At 40.3% G+C, this 14,155-nt stretch overlaps 1 protein-coding gene and 1 long non-coding RNA gene across 4 annotated transcripts; one reads left to right on the top strand and one right to left on the bottom strand.

Moving 5' to 3' along the window:
• On the bottom strand, positions 1-13,474 carry CIMIP5 (ciliary microtubule inner protein 5). 2 transcript variants are annotated; one of them, XM_084513909.1, is made up of 4 exons: positions 12,794-13,474; positions 5,108-5,251; positions 2,728-2,767; positions 1-2,057 (listed from the first exon to the last, which is right to left on the bottom strand). In XM_084513909.1, exons 1-4 carry the CDS (start codon positions 12,847-12,849, stop codon positions 1,866-1,868), a joined length of 432 nt encoding a protein of 143 aa, XP_084370035.1. In that variant the 5' UTR covers positions 12,850-13,474; the 3' UTR covers positions 1-1,865. The 2 variants fall into 2 exon arrangements, with proteins under 2 accessions (XP_084370035.1, XP_084370034.1); XM_084513908.1 differs by lacking the exon at positions 12,794-13,474 and having other exon boundaries at positions 5,108-5,892.
• LOC311434059 lies at positions 651-8,901 on the top strand. 2 transcript variants are annotated; one of them, XR_014691240.1, is made up of 3 exons: positions 651-745; positions 5,133-5,265; positions 8,096-8,901. It is a non-coding gene; the product is annotated as an uncharacterized lncRNA (long non-coding RNA). The 2 variants fall into 2 exon arrangements; XR_014691241.1 differs by having other exon boundaries at positions 8,019-8,901.
• Positions 13,475-14,155: the final 681 nt, after the last annotated feature.

Here is a 14,155-nt window from a genome sequence, read left to right as displayed (position 1 = left end):
TTTGCTTTTTTTGAATGAGTTGTTCTTACACGAACAGGAGCTTGAGCCTGACAGAGATGGGGCATGTGCCACCGTGTGTGGACTTGGTGACCCACAGCAAGAGTTGGAGCTGCTCAGTGTATCTCAGAGTAAGGCATGCAAGTGTAATAATTTTCAATATTACACAACCACCAATAAATATTTAGCCTTTGAGTAGCCTGTACAGTTTTTGGAAGAAGCTCTGGACAACACAAGGACAAAGAAAGGCTTGCTCTGCTCTCCCCTCTCTCACTTTCAGACATTTTTGAAATTAAAACAGTTCCTGCTGCAGTCATCTGCTCTCAAGACTGAAGAAAGCATCTTAGCTGAACAAGGTGGTGTTTTTTGGTTTGGTTTGGTTTGAAGTGTATGTTTCCATTTTCTGTGTGTGAACACAGTTGTCTACTGTGGTTGGATAATCATATCTGCAGAGTGGAATCAGCCCTTGCACAGGCTACTTTCACGCCATCATCTTCCTTCTCCTGCAGGTAGCTAAGCTGTCATCCTGAAAGCCTTCATTTTCCAGTTCTCAGATGCTGGGGAAGCCAGGATATGACCTGCTTTGGGCCACAACCCTTATCTTCTTTCTACAGTGTTTTTTGTTTTATTCCAGAGACCACCTGCATGCTGGCAGTGATAACACTGATCCCTGCCACCTCTTGTGCCTGTCAACTGCCTTCTGCTGCTAAAGTCTAACCTCAAAACTAAACAGTCTCAGCTGCAAGGTGTAAGTAAACACAGCTCCGCCTCAGCTAAGTGTGAGATTGCAGCCTGTTGTATCAGGGTAATGCTAGTGGCTTCTGCATTGGTCTCCACCTACGTAGGGCTGAGCATGGTCCTACAGAAGCTACATGCACCCTGTGAAGGCAGGCACTCTATGTATGTTCCCCATGCTCTGCTGATTGCGTTTTTTTCCCTGAAAAAACATTGCATCTACATCATGAAGATGCTCTAGTGAGTAGGCTTTAGGTATTTTGTCGATTTAGATGGTGGTTTCCCTGGGCAACCACAGATTTTAGGAACTACAAACCTGCTAAATTCAAGGCTGATGATCAAAAGCACGTAAGGCAGGTTGCTGAGCAGCATGCCTTCAGAGCAAAATGTAAAAGCCTGCTTCCTGGTCACTGAGTTTCCATCAGCTAAACAAGGAAAAAAAAAAGTAGCAAAAGGGAATGTGAGAGCATAGGGGAGAAACAGCAAATCCAAAGGAAAAAAAAATAATGAAAACAAGTCTGAAAAAAAAAAAAATTGATCCCCCTTCCTCGGCAGGGAGAGTTGAAAAAGCACAGAACACGTCTTACATGCCTTAAATTTTGCTCTTTAGAGCAAGCTTAAACATGCAAGTGGCAGGCTGATGAATCCTTGGGTAAATACATTAAATGTAACAACCTGCTGTGTTTTATTGCCCGGACTTTCAGAATTTGAAGTATGTTGTTTATGCTGTGACTCATCTGAACTGGTCTCTGTTGATTGTTTCTTTTCAGGAGGTAAAAATTCAGGAAGAGTTTCAGAAGAGCCCTTTGGCTCTAATCTTTCTGATGTTAGTAGCAAAGTTATTGTGGGCTTGCATGGTAAGAAGGATGAGATCTGTTGTCTTGACTCACTCTGTATGGCTGAGTAACCCCAAGTCTGAAGAGGACAGTCTCCTTAGGCACTGCTGAATGACATCCATCTTAGTTCTTGAAAAAGTTCCATGCTAGACAGTACTTTTGGTCTCTCAGAGAGAGAGAAAAAAAAAAAAAAAAGGGATTTTGTTACCTGCTAATTTCTGTGTTGTGGAGTCTGAAAGAGATCTGCTAGGTAGATCTCTTTGACTTGCTTTGTTACTAGTATTTTTACTTGAGGTATTAGGAAGGCTGGAGGTCATTCTCAAGTTTCCTCTTTCGTGCTCCACTGCTGAAGAAGTAATCCATGTTTACCAGCATCTTGCCAAGTTCAGTATTCATTCTACTGCCAATGTTCTGGTTGGTGGAGTTGGGAACTTTGTTTGAAAACACAGATATATAATCTGGCAGAGGCTTCTGTTCCTTTTTATTACCCTGAATGAAACAAAGACCATTAATGCTAAAGTTTTCAGAGTTACATCCTTTCCTTGTTAAAAAATTCAAGTTACTGAGATTATTAGTAATATCAGCTCTTTTGCTTTTGAAAACAGAATTTAGATGTACTTAAAATATAATGCTTACTGAATGTACATGAAAGTGTTGCAAAAATGCAGTAAAATGATTATTTTTCTCTATCCTCTTTCATGGGAGTAAGATAACACAGGGAAATGAATCATTTTTAAATATGTTGCATGAAATGTCAGGAGAGAAAGAATTTAGCCTGCTCTGGAATGGTTATGATGTGGGAGGTTTTTTGTTTCATTTTTAGTAAGTGGTTTGGGTTTTGGCATGATGTCATCATCTCATAAACTTTTCCTAGGAAGTTGGTTCTTCTGGCACTTTCTGTGTATGGAGAAATATTTCTGAAATATTTCAACAATTATTCAATATTATAATGTTGAAACAGACTGAACACAAACACAAGCTATATTCCTTTTTAGCAGATGAATGGTATCTCAGCTGTCTTTTATCTTCCTAAAGATTTTAGTATTAAAGCATTTGCCAGTTATGCCCAAGTATTCCCTGATTTAAAGCATTAGCCTGCTTCAAATTGATGCAAGCTAGAAGGATCCTGGTTACAGGTAGGTGTTTGTTTGAAACTTACCATTTGGTCGTAGTCCTTTAGGAAACTCCAGTTCTGGTACCTTGGAATAGAAGTAAAAAATGCAGTTTTAAATTTTCTGTCTCTGTTGGTCATATCTGAATGCCTATTTATCTGTTCAATTACATACTTAAAGCCAATTCTTACACATGCAAACTCTTTGTACCCAAACCCGTGGTTTTTGTAGTGAAGCCCAGGGTTTTCTTTATTCACAAAGTGTACCTGCACTATGTTAGGAGTGGTTTTATTGCTAGAGGAAGACAAGGCTAGCATGCCCTTGTGTAAATGCAGATAAATCTGCAAAGTCCTGGGTCACTCTAGCAAATTTATGTCTCATGCCTTAAATAAGACAGAGCTTCTTATTTTTTAATTGACCAATATTCTGCTGGCAGAAGTCCCTGGTAGGAATTTCCAGAGCTATATTTGCAGCAGGCAAATACCTGCTGGAGTATTTTTGTGCAGATAGGTATCTGTGCTAGGAGCAAGTGAGGAGCCAGAAGACCTGAGTTTTGCTCCTCAGCCTTGTTCTACACCTGGTGTGTGACTAGAGGTCAAGTCCTCTGATTTTCTTGTCCTTTGCTCTCTCCGGCCAGAAATGAAGAAAACTGTTCTTCACCTGCTATTGTAAAAGTGCTGTGAGGTCAATAGAGGAAGCAGTTAATCTACAGCTGTATTTGGGACTATAAAGGGCTCAAGGGACACCTCAGCTGACTGAGCTGGTTACTGGTGTCCATGCAGTGCTTCATCTGAGCTCATGGTGCTGAAGCTGCACAGCATTCCGAGTTGAGCTCTTGTGTACAGCACAGCCTTGTACCTCATGGACACAGTGGCCTTCGGTTTCTGTGCTATGCTCCCCTGTCCTGTACAGATATACCCAAAGAGCAAATAAAAGCTAATTTACGATTGTTATGCATATTATTATAAGTTTTGGTATACCAGCACAGCACAGGGGGCCCAGATTTATTTATCTTGCTATGTCAGGCACTCTATAAAAGTGCCAGACTTGGATGCTGCACTTGGGACTGCTGTTCCCAGCTTGGGATCTACACTGTGGTGCTAAGTACTGAGAAATGTTTGGGTCTGTGCCATTTACCTATACCCACTTCGGGTCAGACCACCAACATGTAGCAAGCCTTGGTTTGGGGATGGGGATGTGGAGCTGAAAGACTTTTCCCTGCAGGCTGTAGTGTGTGGAGTCTGATGAAGCCAGCTGAGGTGGCTTTAGGCATCTGTCCACATACCCTACACCTCTACAGGAGTCCTGTCTTTGTAGCTAAGAATGGAGAGCAGGGCATGCTTCAGGTTTATGATGTGTGAAGTACACATGTAAGTAGGTTTGCACCAACATCCATGCCTGTGAACCCCAGCAGAGGTGCAGGCAGAGCATCCCTCCTGCTGCCTGTGCTCTGGAAGGGACATGGAGCATACTGGGCCCACTGGGAGAGGGCCTGGTGCACAACTGGGAGAGAGTGGCATTGCCTCCACAGCCCTGCCTGTGCATGAGTCAGCCTTTCCTTCAGGTAAAAGGAGATGGACAAGAGTGTAAAAACATCTCTGGAGAGACCAACCCTACTATCTGCATTTCCTCCAGAAGGGTGAGGAGGGCAGGGCTGTTCAGATGGTTTCTTTTCCCTTCCTAAAAACATCCTAGAAGCAATGTGCTTCATTCTCCACCCTTTTGTTTTATCTGCTTGGCTACTGCATAGACAGAGCCAGAGCTGGCTGTGCTTTCACCAAGGATATTCTTCTAATAAGCGTGTCCATGTTGTGTACAGAAGCACGAACATAACAGACAAGTTATGTGGCAGAGGCACAGAGGCAGGGAGGATGTTAATTTCTGGTTCCTCCAGGTAGCTGCTGTATACATGAATGCATGCCGTTCAGCCTGCTGAAACACTACAATAATGGGATTTGCCTGTCTGCACATGGCTCGTGGGGCATGCTCAGGGATTTCCAGGCTGGGAATACAGAGTCGTGTTTTGGCAGAACACTCTGTTCAACTTCCATTTCAGCCACTTCCAAGAGTATGAGAAGTGGCGATAATATCATCACGTCTGCAATAAATTATAAAGGTTGGCACATTTATATAATCATCATGAAGATCTCTGTTAAGCTAAAAGATATTAAACATGCAGCTCTTTGCATCTCTTTTTTGGCTTAAGCCTGGTGTGTCAGGAGGTATTAGCATAGATTCTGTCCAGCGAAGAATAACAGAGATGATGTATCCTTAGAAAGAAAGGTTCTAGGGTCTGATCCAAAGTCCCTGCAGAATTAAAATTCCCTTGATAGCTTAGGCTTTGAATCAAGCCCTAGGACTGTCAGGGAGCACCAGTACCACTGTCGGAATGAGTAGGAGAGGGGTGAACTGGAACAAGTGACTTACCAGATTTTTCTTCCTCTCTGTTCAGCCTCCACAGACTCCCTCCAGATCTTGTCCTGTTGGACCTGGTCCTGCTGCAGTGCTGCCTGTTCATCCGCCCTGCTCCGAGCAGCTGTTTGTGCAAGTACAGGTCCTCTAGGCTGGGTGCTGCCACGAGACAGGTATGGAGCTGAGGCTGCTTGCCCCAGAGGTGTGGTTGCTGCTTGCCAGGACCTAGTCCTCCTGTTCCTCCTGAATCCAGAACCCTTTCCCAACACGTCCATTTTGAGACTCACTCTATCCCCAGTATTATTAGGTGTGTTGGGACTGTCAGGAAGGTTAAACCTGCTATTATTTGCGCTTTCAGAGCTCCTCCTCTCCCAGCATTTTCTTTTAGCTGCTGATCTGGAGTGCTTTAAGAAAACATAGATGCCAGCACTGACAGGCAGTGCTTGGCATTGTTTTGCTTCCCTGTTACTTAATGATCATTTCCTACTGCTTTACATTGCTTCATTGCCTGAAGGATGAAGAAGTTTTCATGGTAACAACAATTTGATAAGAAATAATTGCTCCTGAAAGCCATCAGTAAGCAGCAAACTCTCAGCCTAGGAGGCAATGAATGCTGCTGGCAGCTGAGACCACCCTATGCTCAAACTCTGCAGAGCAATAAAGCCTGGTTTAGTGCAAAGCATGCTGTGGAGCCAAGTTTGTCAGGAACACTTTTGTTGTAGTTCTGTAGCAGAAGCAAAATCTCCCGAAAGCTGCTGGTTTCCCTGGTGTGTTTACTGTCTCCATTGGAAACAGCCTGCCTTGTGAATATTCACGAGAAAGGGAGCACAGCCCCAGTGTGGACAGCTGCTGGGGCCTTGCAGTCTGTTTGAGGCGGAGTTTGTTTGTTTAAAATAAGATGCTTCAGTGAATCTGTGCTTTGAATCTTGTTATTTTTTATATATATAAAAAATGAGCAGCCACAGATCATGAAAAGACCCTTTTAAAGTACTTAGAGATTTCTGCAGAAGACATTAAGCAACTGTGGGAAGTGCTTTTCAAGTAACTTTAAAGGGTCATTAGTACACAAAGTGAGAATTTTCAAAACTGTGTCCAAAATGTCAGTTTGCCTTTACAGTCAGCCTGCTGGTCTTCTGTGGTATGCAGTCACTTCTTCAAGTATTTGTGACCTAGCAGGAAAGCGGGGTATTTTAAGTATAAATTTCCTCTCAAATTCTTGACTGACTTGTTTTTGAGTAATGTGGGTTAGCTCCAGATGAATTCTAGCCTCTTGCTTCATCTTGCTGGTAAATGCTAATGAACTTAAACCAGTTATTTATTTATTTTTTTTCAGTTATGTTTACGTGGGGTATTGGAAAATACATGCCAAATTTGGCAAATAACTTATTTTAAAATAATAATAACTATAAAACAATCCAAACGTTTCATGTGGACATTTTTGAGCAAGACTTATTTCTGTATTTGGAAACCTTGCCCTTGAAAATCGCAGTAACATAACTTAAGAAGAGAGAAAGAAGTTTGCCTCAAAACAAAATGTTTGTCCCAGGGTCCTCTCCAAGTTGGAGCATGTGCAGCCAGTTAAAGAATTAGACTTTAGCAGCATCTATCTGCTTTAAAAGGAAGCTGAGGGACACTTGAATGACCCAATTCATTAATCAATGCACATGGGATTTTAGCCCCTGATCAGGTCAGGAAAGGATCTGAATGGGAAGGCTAAATGCTTTTTCATTCTTGTTTACAAAGTTCTTGTCTTATTTTTTTCTAACCTTTCAAGTAATTTTCTGCAAATTAAAAATAAAAATAAGCTAAAAATTACTATCAGGCCGAGTACATAGTTTACAAACATCCTGTTCCAGTTGTTTCTCTGGATAGGATAGATGGGAATTGGATCATAGCTATTTATTTATTTTATTTTATTTATTTATTTATTTATTTATTTTAATATTATAATACTATGCCTTTAAAATGTAGCTGCTGTTCCAAAAACAGACTGCTAAGACCAAATATTTTAAAAACTATCCCATCTTCTACTGGGACCAAAAGTCATTAAGGGAATGGTGCATTAAGGGAAAGTACATCGAGGGGAGGGTAAGGGGGACATTTCTGGGGATAGCTCTAGATTCCTCACTGGATATATCTTTAGCCCATTTAGGCCATGGATTAACAGCTCAGCAGCTCTGCAGATATTGAACTGTTTCCCCTAACATTGTCATCTGCTGGTTTAGCATTTTATTGTTTATAAAGAAGAATTTGGGGCTTTTAAAGAGAGAACTCATTTGAGTTGATAAAGCTGATCTACTGTGTACTTCTTTTCATCCTGTGGTAGAAAAGGTTAATGTTTGTTGTGGCTTCATGTCATATGAATCTATGTAAATTGATTACAGCATCTTTATTTTTTTCTGCTTGGGGGCATGAAACTGAAAAAAGTCCCTAATGAGTGTCAGTGTAGGAGATGGCGCCTTTGATTAGGAGTTTATTTTGGGATCAGTTTGTCTGATGAGCAGTGTCAGCATTCATTATACTGAGGGAGAACCTAACTGAGGTTATTCCTTTGTGGCTATCAGACAGGTGATGATACACACTGCAAATTTGTCTGTGAAAAATATGTTAGTTCCCCCCAAAAAAGAAAAAAATGTTTGATAACATTTGAGATGAAAAAAAAAAAAAAAAGATTCAGGTGTTTAGATAAACTATTTTCATATGACCACAAGAGGGTATTGCAGTATAAGTTATGCAAGACTTGAGCTAATGTTTGACTTTAATATGCACTACCTTATTTTTAAAATATAATTTTTTCAAAATCAATCATTTAAATTAACCAATAGTTTAAAAAACAGACTACTTATGCCAGTATTTGATACTCAGATCCAGAGGCAATTTCTGAGCTGTATTTTCTAAAAATTGCCTTTTTTTTTTTTTTTAATAGTGAACTTTCCTGCAAAAATTTTGTCTTCTAAACTTTATGGACAGCATTGCCAAATGTACACACCATGTTTTGTACAGGTCGGACCATGGAAGAGGGAGCTGGAAGGATGTCTGGATTTTCCTGTCCACAAATCTATTGATGAGTTTAGGAGAAATGATGTGGCATGCCTGCCTGTCTCTCAGCAAACTTACCTAGAAAAAAAGAAATATCACAGCCATATCACATTATCTGTGAAGAGCAAATTTCTGAGAGGTGTGATTAGCTTGTGATGTGATGGACAGCAAAGTTTGTTGGTGGTGGTGGTTTTATTTTGTGTAAGACATTTTGTGTTTGATGGGAAATGCTTGAAGAGATCTAGGAAACACAAGTGATGTGAACAAGAGGCAGGAGCAAGATCATCAGCTGGAGGAGAGGGTGGCTCTCTGGATGCCAGCTTTGAAGACTGCTTCACCATTCGGAAAGATTGCCACTTCACCCTTGTGATGGAAACCCCGTGTCAGTCTTTGGGTACGAACAGTGCTTCCTGTCTCTGAATAGTAATGTTTGCAAAAATCCTACAAACAACTTCAGAGTAAAGCCCCTTTTAAATGAAGTCTATGTAGCCACCTGGTTAAAGGCCTCATATGCTGTTAAATTTTACCGTAGCTTATACAAAAGTATAAACTTCTTCCCTGTAATGAAGGTCTGCTGAGAGAGCCTGACAAGTTTAGAGTCTGTTGCGTCGGCAGCTTACAAATACCACAGAGGGAACGTCTGCTTCCTGTGACACAGAGTCTGACACTTCAAAATAAAATCAAAGCTGTAATGCAGACTGCAAGAGATCTGTATCTGGAACCTGGATTTTTTCCCTCTTTCTTTTAGTATAAATTCAAATGTTACAAAATATGCTAGTTACTGATAGGCAATTATTTGAAACAAACAAAAAAAAAAAGAAAGACTTATTTTTAAAAATGTTATTTACTAGAAAAAATAATAGTGGCTATTCCATACAATATGCAGGCCTGTTAGTTTCTGTATGGGTTATGTCAAATGCAAATGATAGTTGAAATTGAAGATGGAAGTAGTATAACTTTACAATACGGAAAATCCATATTCTGGTACATTTTCACCAGTATTCTGCCACCTAGACTGATAGTCATATAAAGTTGGAAGGCACCTTTACAATCTTCTCCTTAAATCTGCCAGGTGTATGCAGCGATGGGATTTCAGGTAGGGAGTGCTGAAGGGTTGCTCTGTGAGTAGAAACATTTAGAAGTATATGTTCCAGGAGAAAGAAGCAAAAAAGGGAGGAATGTTCCTCTCTGGCTGAGTCTTATCAGTGTTTTCAGGTGATATTTCACGTGATTTCAGCCTTGGAGGGTAGATCTTGTGAAGAAGCACAAAATTGCCCTGGATGGCCAAAATTATCTTCAGAATTCAGTTTGAATTGTTCAAGTCACATTCTCACCACAGCAGGGAGCTCTTGTAATTGTGCAGTAGAACTTGGCTTTATTCTGTTTATTCTTTTTTTTTTTTTTTTTTTTTTTGCACAGTTCATTAACAGTTCTAATGTATATATACATAGAATACACATGTATATATATATAAATGTATTTTATACATACAAAGTGATTAAGTACTCCTGAAAAGCCGGCACTTCATATTGCTTTAGAACCTGAGGCAACAATCTTGACCTCAGGAGTCTGGCAGAGCTCTACTTTTCTCCAACCCTGTGCTCTGTGGAACGCATCTAGGAACAGTTAATCCCAGTTTCCAGGTCAGTTCATAACAGTGAGGAGAAGCTGCTTTGCAAATACTACAGAGACTGAGTCTTCTCTCTCTGTTACCTGGTGCACTGTAGGACTTACAGAAGTATTTTATAGTGAATTATAATGTTCCAGATGTGTATGACATTAAAATAATGTTCAAGATGCTTTTCAGTTCTTATTTTGATTCTTCTCTGGACCCTGGCTGTATCCTCCAGTAGCTAAGAGTATATTTACTAGTCTACACTTTAATACACTGTTTCATTTATATCTGCTTACCATATTCATTCAAAGGGATGTTGACTTTCTGTTTTGATATAAGATACCAAAAATTCTCTTCTACAAAATACACAAATTCTCTGCAAGTTAGGCAGTTTTCAAATCTGGATGCCTGAAATTTGTTTTGCATTTTGACTCCAGATATTAAATGAAAGGCTCCTGATTTTTCCTAATATTTATAAGTTCCGTTGGCTGAAAATTGCACTACTTCCCTTTTGTTTATTCAAGGTAAGTGCCAGAGCCTAAAACTGGGAAACCTTGTCTGAAAATGTCAATCACACACTTTATCTGTTTTTCAGCAGAGCTTTTACCATCTTCACAGCAGGTTTCTATTAATGTAGATTTCCTTCTTGCAAGTACCAGCTAATGTTAAGCCACACGTTAGGCTCATGTGTGGCCAACTCTTTCCATTAGGGATTAAGAGGAGGTTCTTCCTAGAGGCAGGATATTTGCATAACTGGGTATAGTGTTTTTTTTTTTTGTATCTTTTGATTTGATTCCCTAGGACCTGGTGACAAGTTTCCTGAGATCACAGGAGGATTCAGGTGACCTCAGGAGGTCTGTATCAGAACTACGAGATGAGACCAGCTCAGGGCTTTATGCAGTTGGTCTTGAAAGCCTCCAAGGATGGAGACTGCACAACTGTGGTGCATAAACGTGCTTTACTGTTTGACTGTCCTCATGGTGAAATTTTACCTTATGTGTAGTCAGAAGCATTCTTGTTTCAGCTTGTACCTGTTGTTTTTCATTCTCCCACCATGTCTTGCTGTAAGTAGCCTGGCTCTGTCCTTTCAGTAGCCTCCCTTTTCTGTCCCTGCCTGACTTGACCACATCTTGCTGCTCATGCCCAGTAAGAAAGACAATCTGGGGGACCTAGAAAGGCAAGTGACAGTGTACAGGGAAAGCACAGTCAGTTTTGCCCTGTTTTTCTTGGATCACCTGTGCTGGTTTGTTGTTCAGTTCAGCCTCATTCCTTCTAGGCCTGAAGAGAGTTTCTTTGTTTTGTTATGATGCTGGAAACTTTTGTTCCCTAAAGAAATGGGCAGCCAAAACAGTGTGAAATCTTCCAGGATGTGTTTGGAGCTTCATATTTTTGGTTCGATTGGGTAATAGTTTGTGTGCCCATACTTAAACAGTAAGGCAAAACCAAAAGGAAAAAAGCTGTGTCTCGGGACCTTATGGCCAGAGCAACCAAATGGAGTTGGAACAGCTACTCAGGTGGGACTTCTGTTGTAACGGGTGCCTCATTAAAGATCTTTTTACGGTTTTATGGAGAAGAATGGGAGCCTGGCTGTTAAGGATGGGTTGTGTTCTGGTTTTCAGGATAGGCCCCTGTGTTTAGGAATCCTTTTCCTAAGATTACTGAAACAAGATATGAATGAACTGGCCTCCTGAATGCTTAAAATGAGCTTCCAAAGCAGGAGCAGACTGCTAGGCAATCGACAACACAGTTGCAGAGTTACGATAAAATCCTACTTTCTTACAACTCGACCAGTTAATGGGAAAACATCAAGACCTTCTCCTACTACTTTTTTTTGTGTGAGTTATCCCCATAACCTGCACATGTGCAGTAAGAGGATTGTACGCTTCTCTGAAAATCCAGCTTTGATCACAGCACTGACCTAAGTGCATCTCAGCCTTTTCCAGGTAGACATCCTGGAAACCTTTCAGCAAAACAGTGATTTCTCAAAGACTGTTGACCTGTTCAACCTGAAATATTTCATCTGAAATATAATGAGCTCAGTGAATCTTGGATGAACGAGAAGCAGGGTTTCCAAAATGCTTACAGGATCTGGAGCACCAGGACAGAGACAGAGTAAAGCCAGCTCAAATAATCTTATTCTACTGCACATTATTTTCTGTTATTGATTTGTCATTTAAAAGAGGACTTACTCATAAGTAAAGGGAGAAGTTGGGTGGCTCTTTGTAAAAGAAATCATTTAAATTTCCAATCCTATGCTGGAGGAAAGTATGTGCTTTTTATCCTCTAATTGCTACAGTTTATATTCTTAATCCTAGCCATTTTTCTTTCGTAAGAGTTTTGTTCATATACTTGAATCCATCAGTCGGAGGATTAAGGTTGTTTCTCAACTGCCTTTTCTTAAATCAGATTATTTAAAAAAAAAAAAAAAAAAAAAACAACAACAAAACACCTATGCCATTAGTGTCAAATGAAAAGCAGCCATACTCTTGCACTTGCAGTAGGAGAGCAGTTTATGTGAGCTGAACGTTTTTCCTAGTTAATGAGAATATAATTTCTGGAAGTATCCTGCTCTAGCTCTGTAGTTACAGTGGTACCATACTGTTGCAAAAGGCCAATATGGGGATTTCTCAACAAGCGTCTCTGCTAGCTGTTCTGTTGTGGGGCCTTTCTGGGCTGAAGCACTCTGGGGCTGTGACACACATCCAGGTTTAGGAGAGCTGAGCTGCAATCCCAAGCTTAATGTAACTGGCATCAGGTACTCAGAGCCATGTTAAAGGGTGGAGACTGCTGCAGATTGCTGTATCTCTTTGGTCTCTGCTTTTTTCCATTCCTCCAGAGTCTGATCAGCTTGGCAGAACGTGGATGTCCACCTGGGCTGCACAGCTCAACCCACACAGACCTACAACTTTGCAAGAGTACTAGAAATGACAATAGCAAAGCAGACTTTGCAAGGTCTTTCTTCCTTCTAAAGCTTTTCTCACAGAAGACAGATTAAAATACCATTTCTAACCTAAAAAAACAAGAGTTTAACTTGCTTTTCTACCTACCTTTGTTTATGGTGAGTGTTCAAGTTCACTTTAGAATAAGGACTTCTCAGCGCCATGGTGTGTACTTTATACTTTGTTTTATGGACTCTGCTATTGGTGCTGTTGTTAGCCTGGAGAAGTAAATAGACTTCGAGCAAAAGATCACACCATAGCAACCCTCGGCTTCTGTTTACAGTTCAAATAAACGTCTGTGCCATAGAAATTTATGTTCGGAGGAATTTTCTAAGCTGGTATGCTAATTGGTTTATTAACAAAAGGATTAATGCAGATAAGTTGAAGACAAATGTGCCCTCAATATTTAAATGGTGAATCATTTCATTATTTGAAAGCTGTCAGTAAATAACACATCACAGCCACACAGTATTTTTTGACTTATTTATCATAGTAGAAAGTGCACAACAGTTCTGAGGGAGATTCATGAAAGCACTCAGCAGAATATGGGTTGTCCCATTAAAATCCATATTAAAACTTTGTTTCTTTAATGGGAGAACCTCTTTGCATGTTTTGAAAACTCGAGCTTGTCAGTTTATAATTTTCACACCTTTTGGTTAAAAAGAAATAGCTCTTATTTAAGCAAAACTTATATTGACTGTTGAACATTTTTTACTGGAGAAAAGCTAGTGGAATAACTGATGCGCTGCTCTGAAAATCCCAGCTGCAGGAGGTTTTGGCCTTTAAAGGTTATGCCAGGAAATGACTTTTTTTTTTTCCTTTCTGCAACTGATACTAAGACATCATTGCTAGCAGTTTTACTTTCTAATGTTCTAAAAAGCTTGTTTTAATGTTTTAAAAAGTAAAACTTTTAATGTTTTAATGTGCAAATGGCTAAGCTTTTTATTCCTAAATGTAATCATTCCTGATAGATTTCCCCCATACATGTCAGTCCTTCAGCTGACTTTTCATTATACTTGGCCAGTGGTGCAGAAAGGCCCCTTCCAACCCAAACCATCCTGAGATTCTGTGATGGGTCAGCCTGGGATGGAGCCACCGATTTGGAAGTTGTTGTGTATGGTGAGACTCTCACTGTTTTTGGCATGGAGAGTGACTGGAGAGGGTGGTAAGAAGCCGATCAGTGTATTCTTACACAACGTGCTATATGCAGCAACGTGGCATTACATGGTGGGAAGTTTAAAATACCATTGAAGTAGCAAACCTGACATATATGGTCCTGAAATGAATCAGATGAAATGTCTCTCATAGAACATTATCTTAGCTCTTCTGTGAAGGGTGAAGATTTGTAGGTAGCAGCCACCCTTGAACTCATGCTGGACAGCATATGAAGGTCTATGTATATAGGAACTGGGGATCACCACATATGGGATAAAGCTGCTCAGTAGAGGGGGATCACTTGGGTAGGGTTTC

Source organism: Aythya ferina, assembly GCF_964211825.1.
Source record: "Aythya ferina genome assembly, chromosome: 3".
NCBI classification, from domain to species: domain Eukaryota; kingdom Metazoa; phylum Chordata; class Aves; order Anseriformes; family Anatidae; genus Aythya; species Aythya ferina.
Note: the sequence above shows the minus strand (reverse complement) of the source record. Positions and strands in the feature narration are given on the sequence as shown.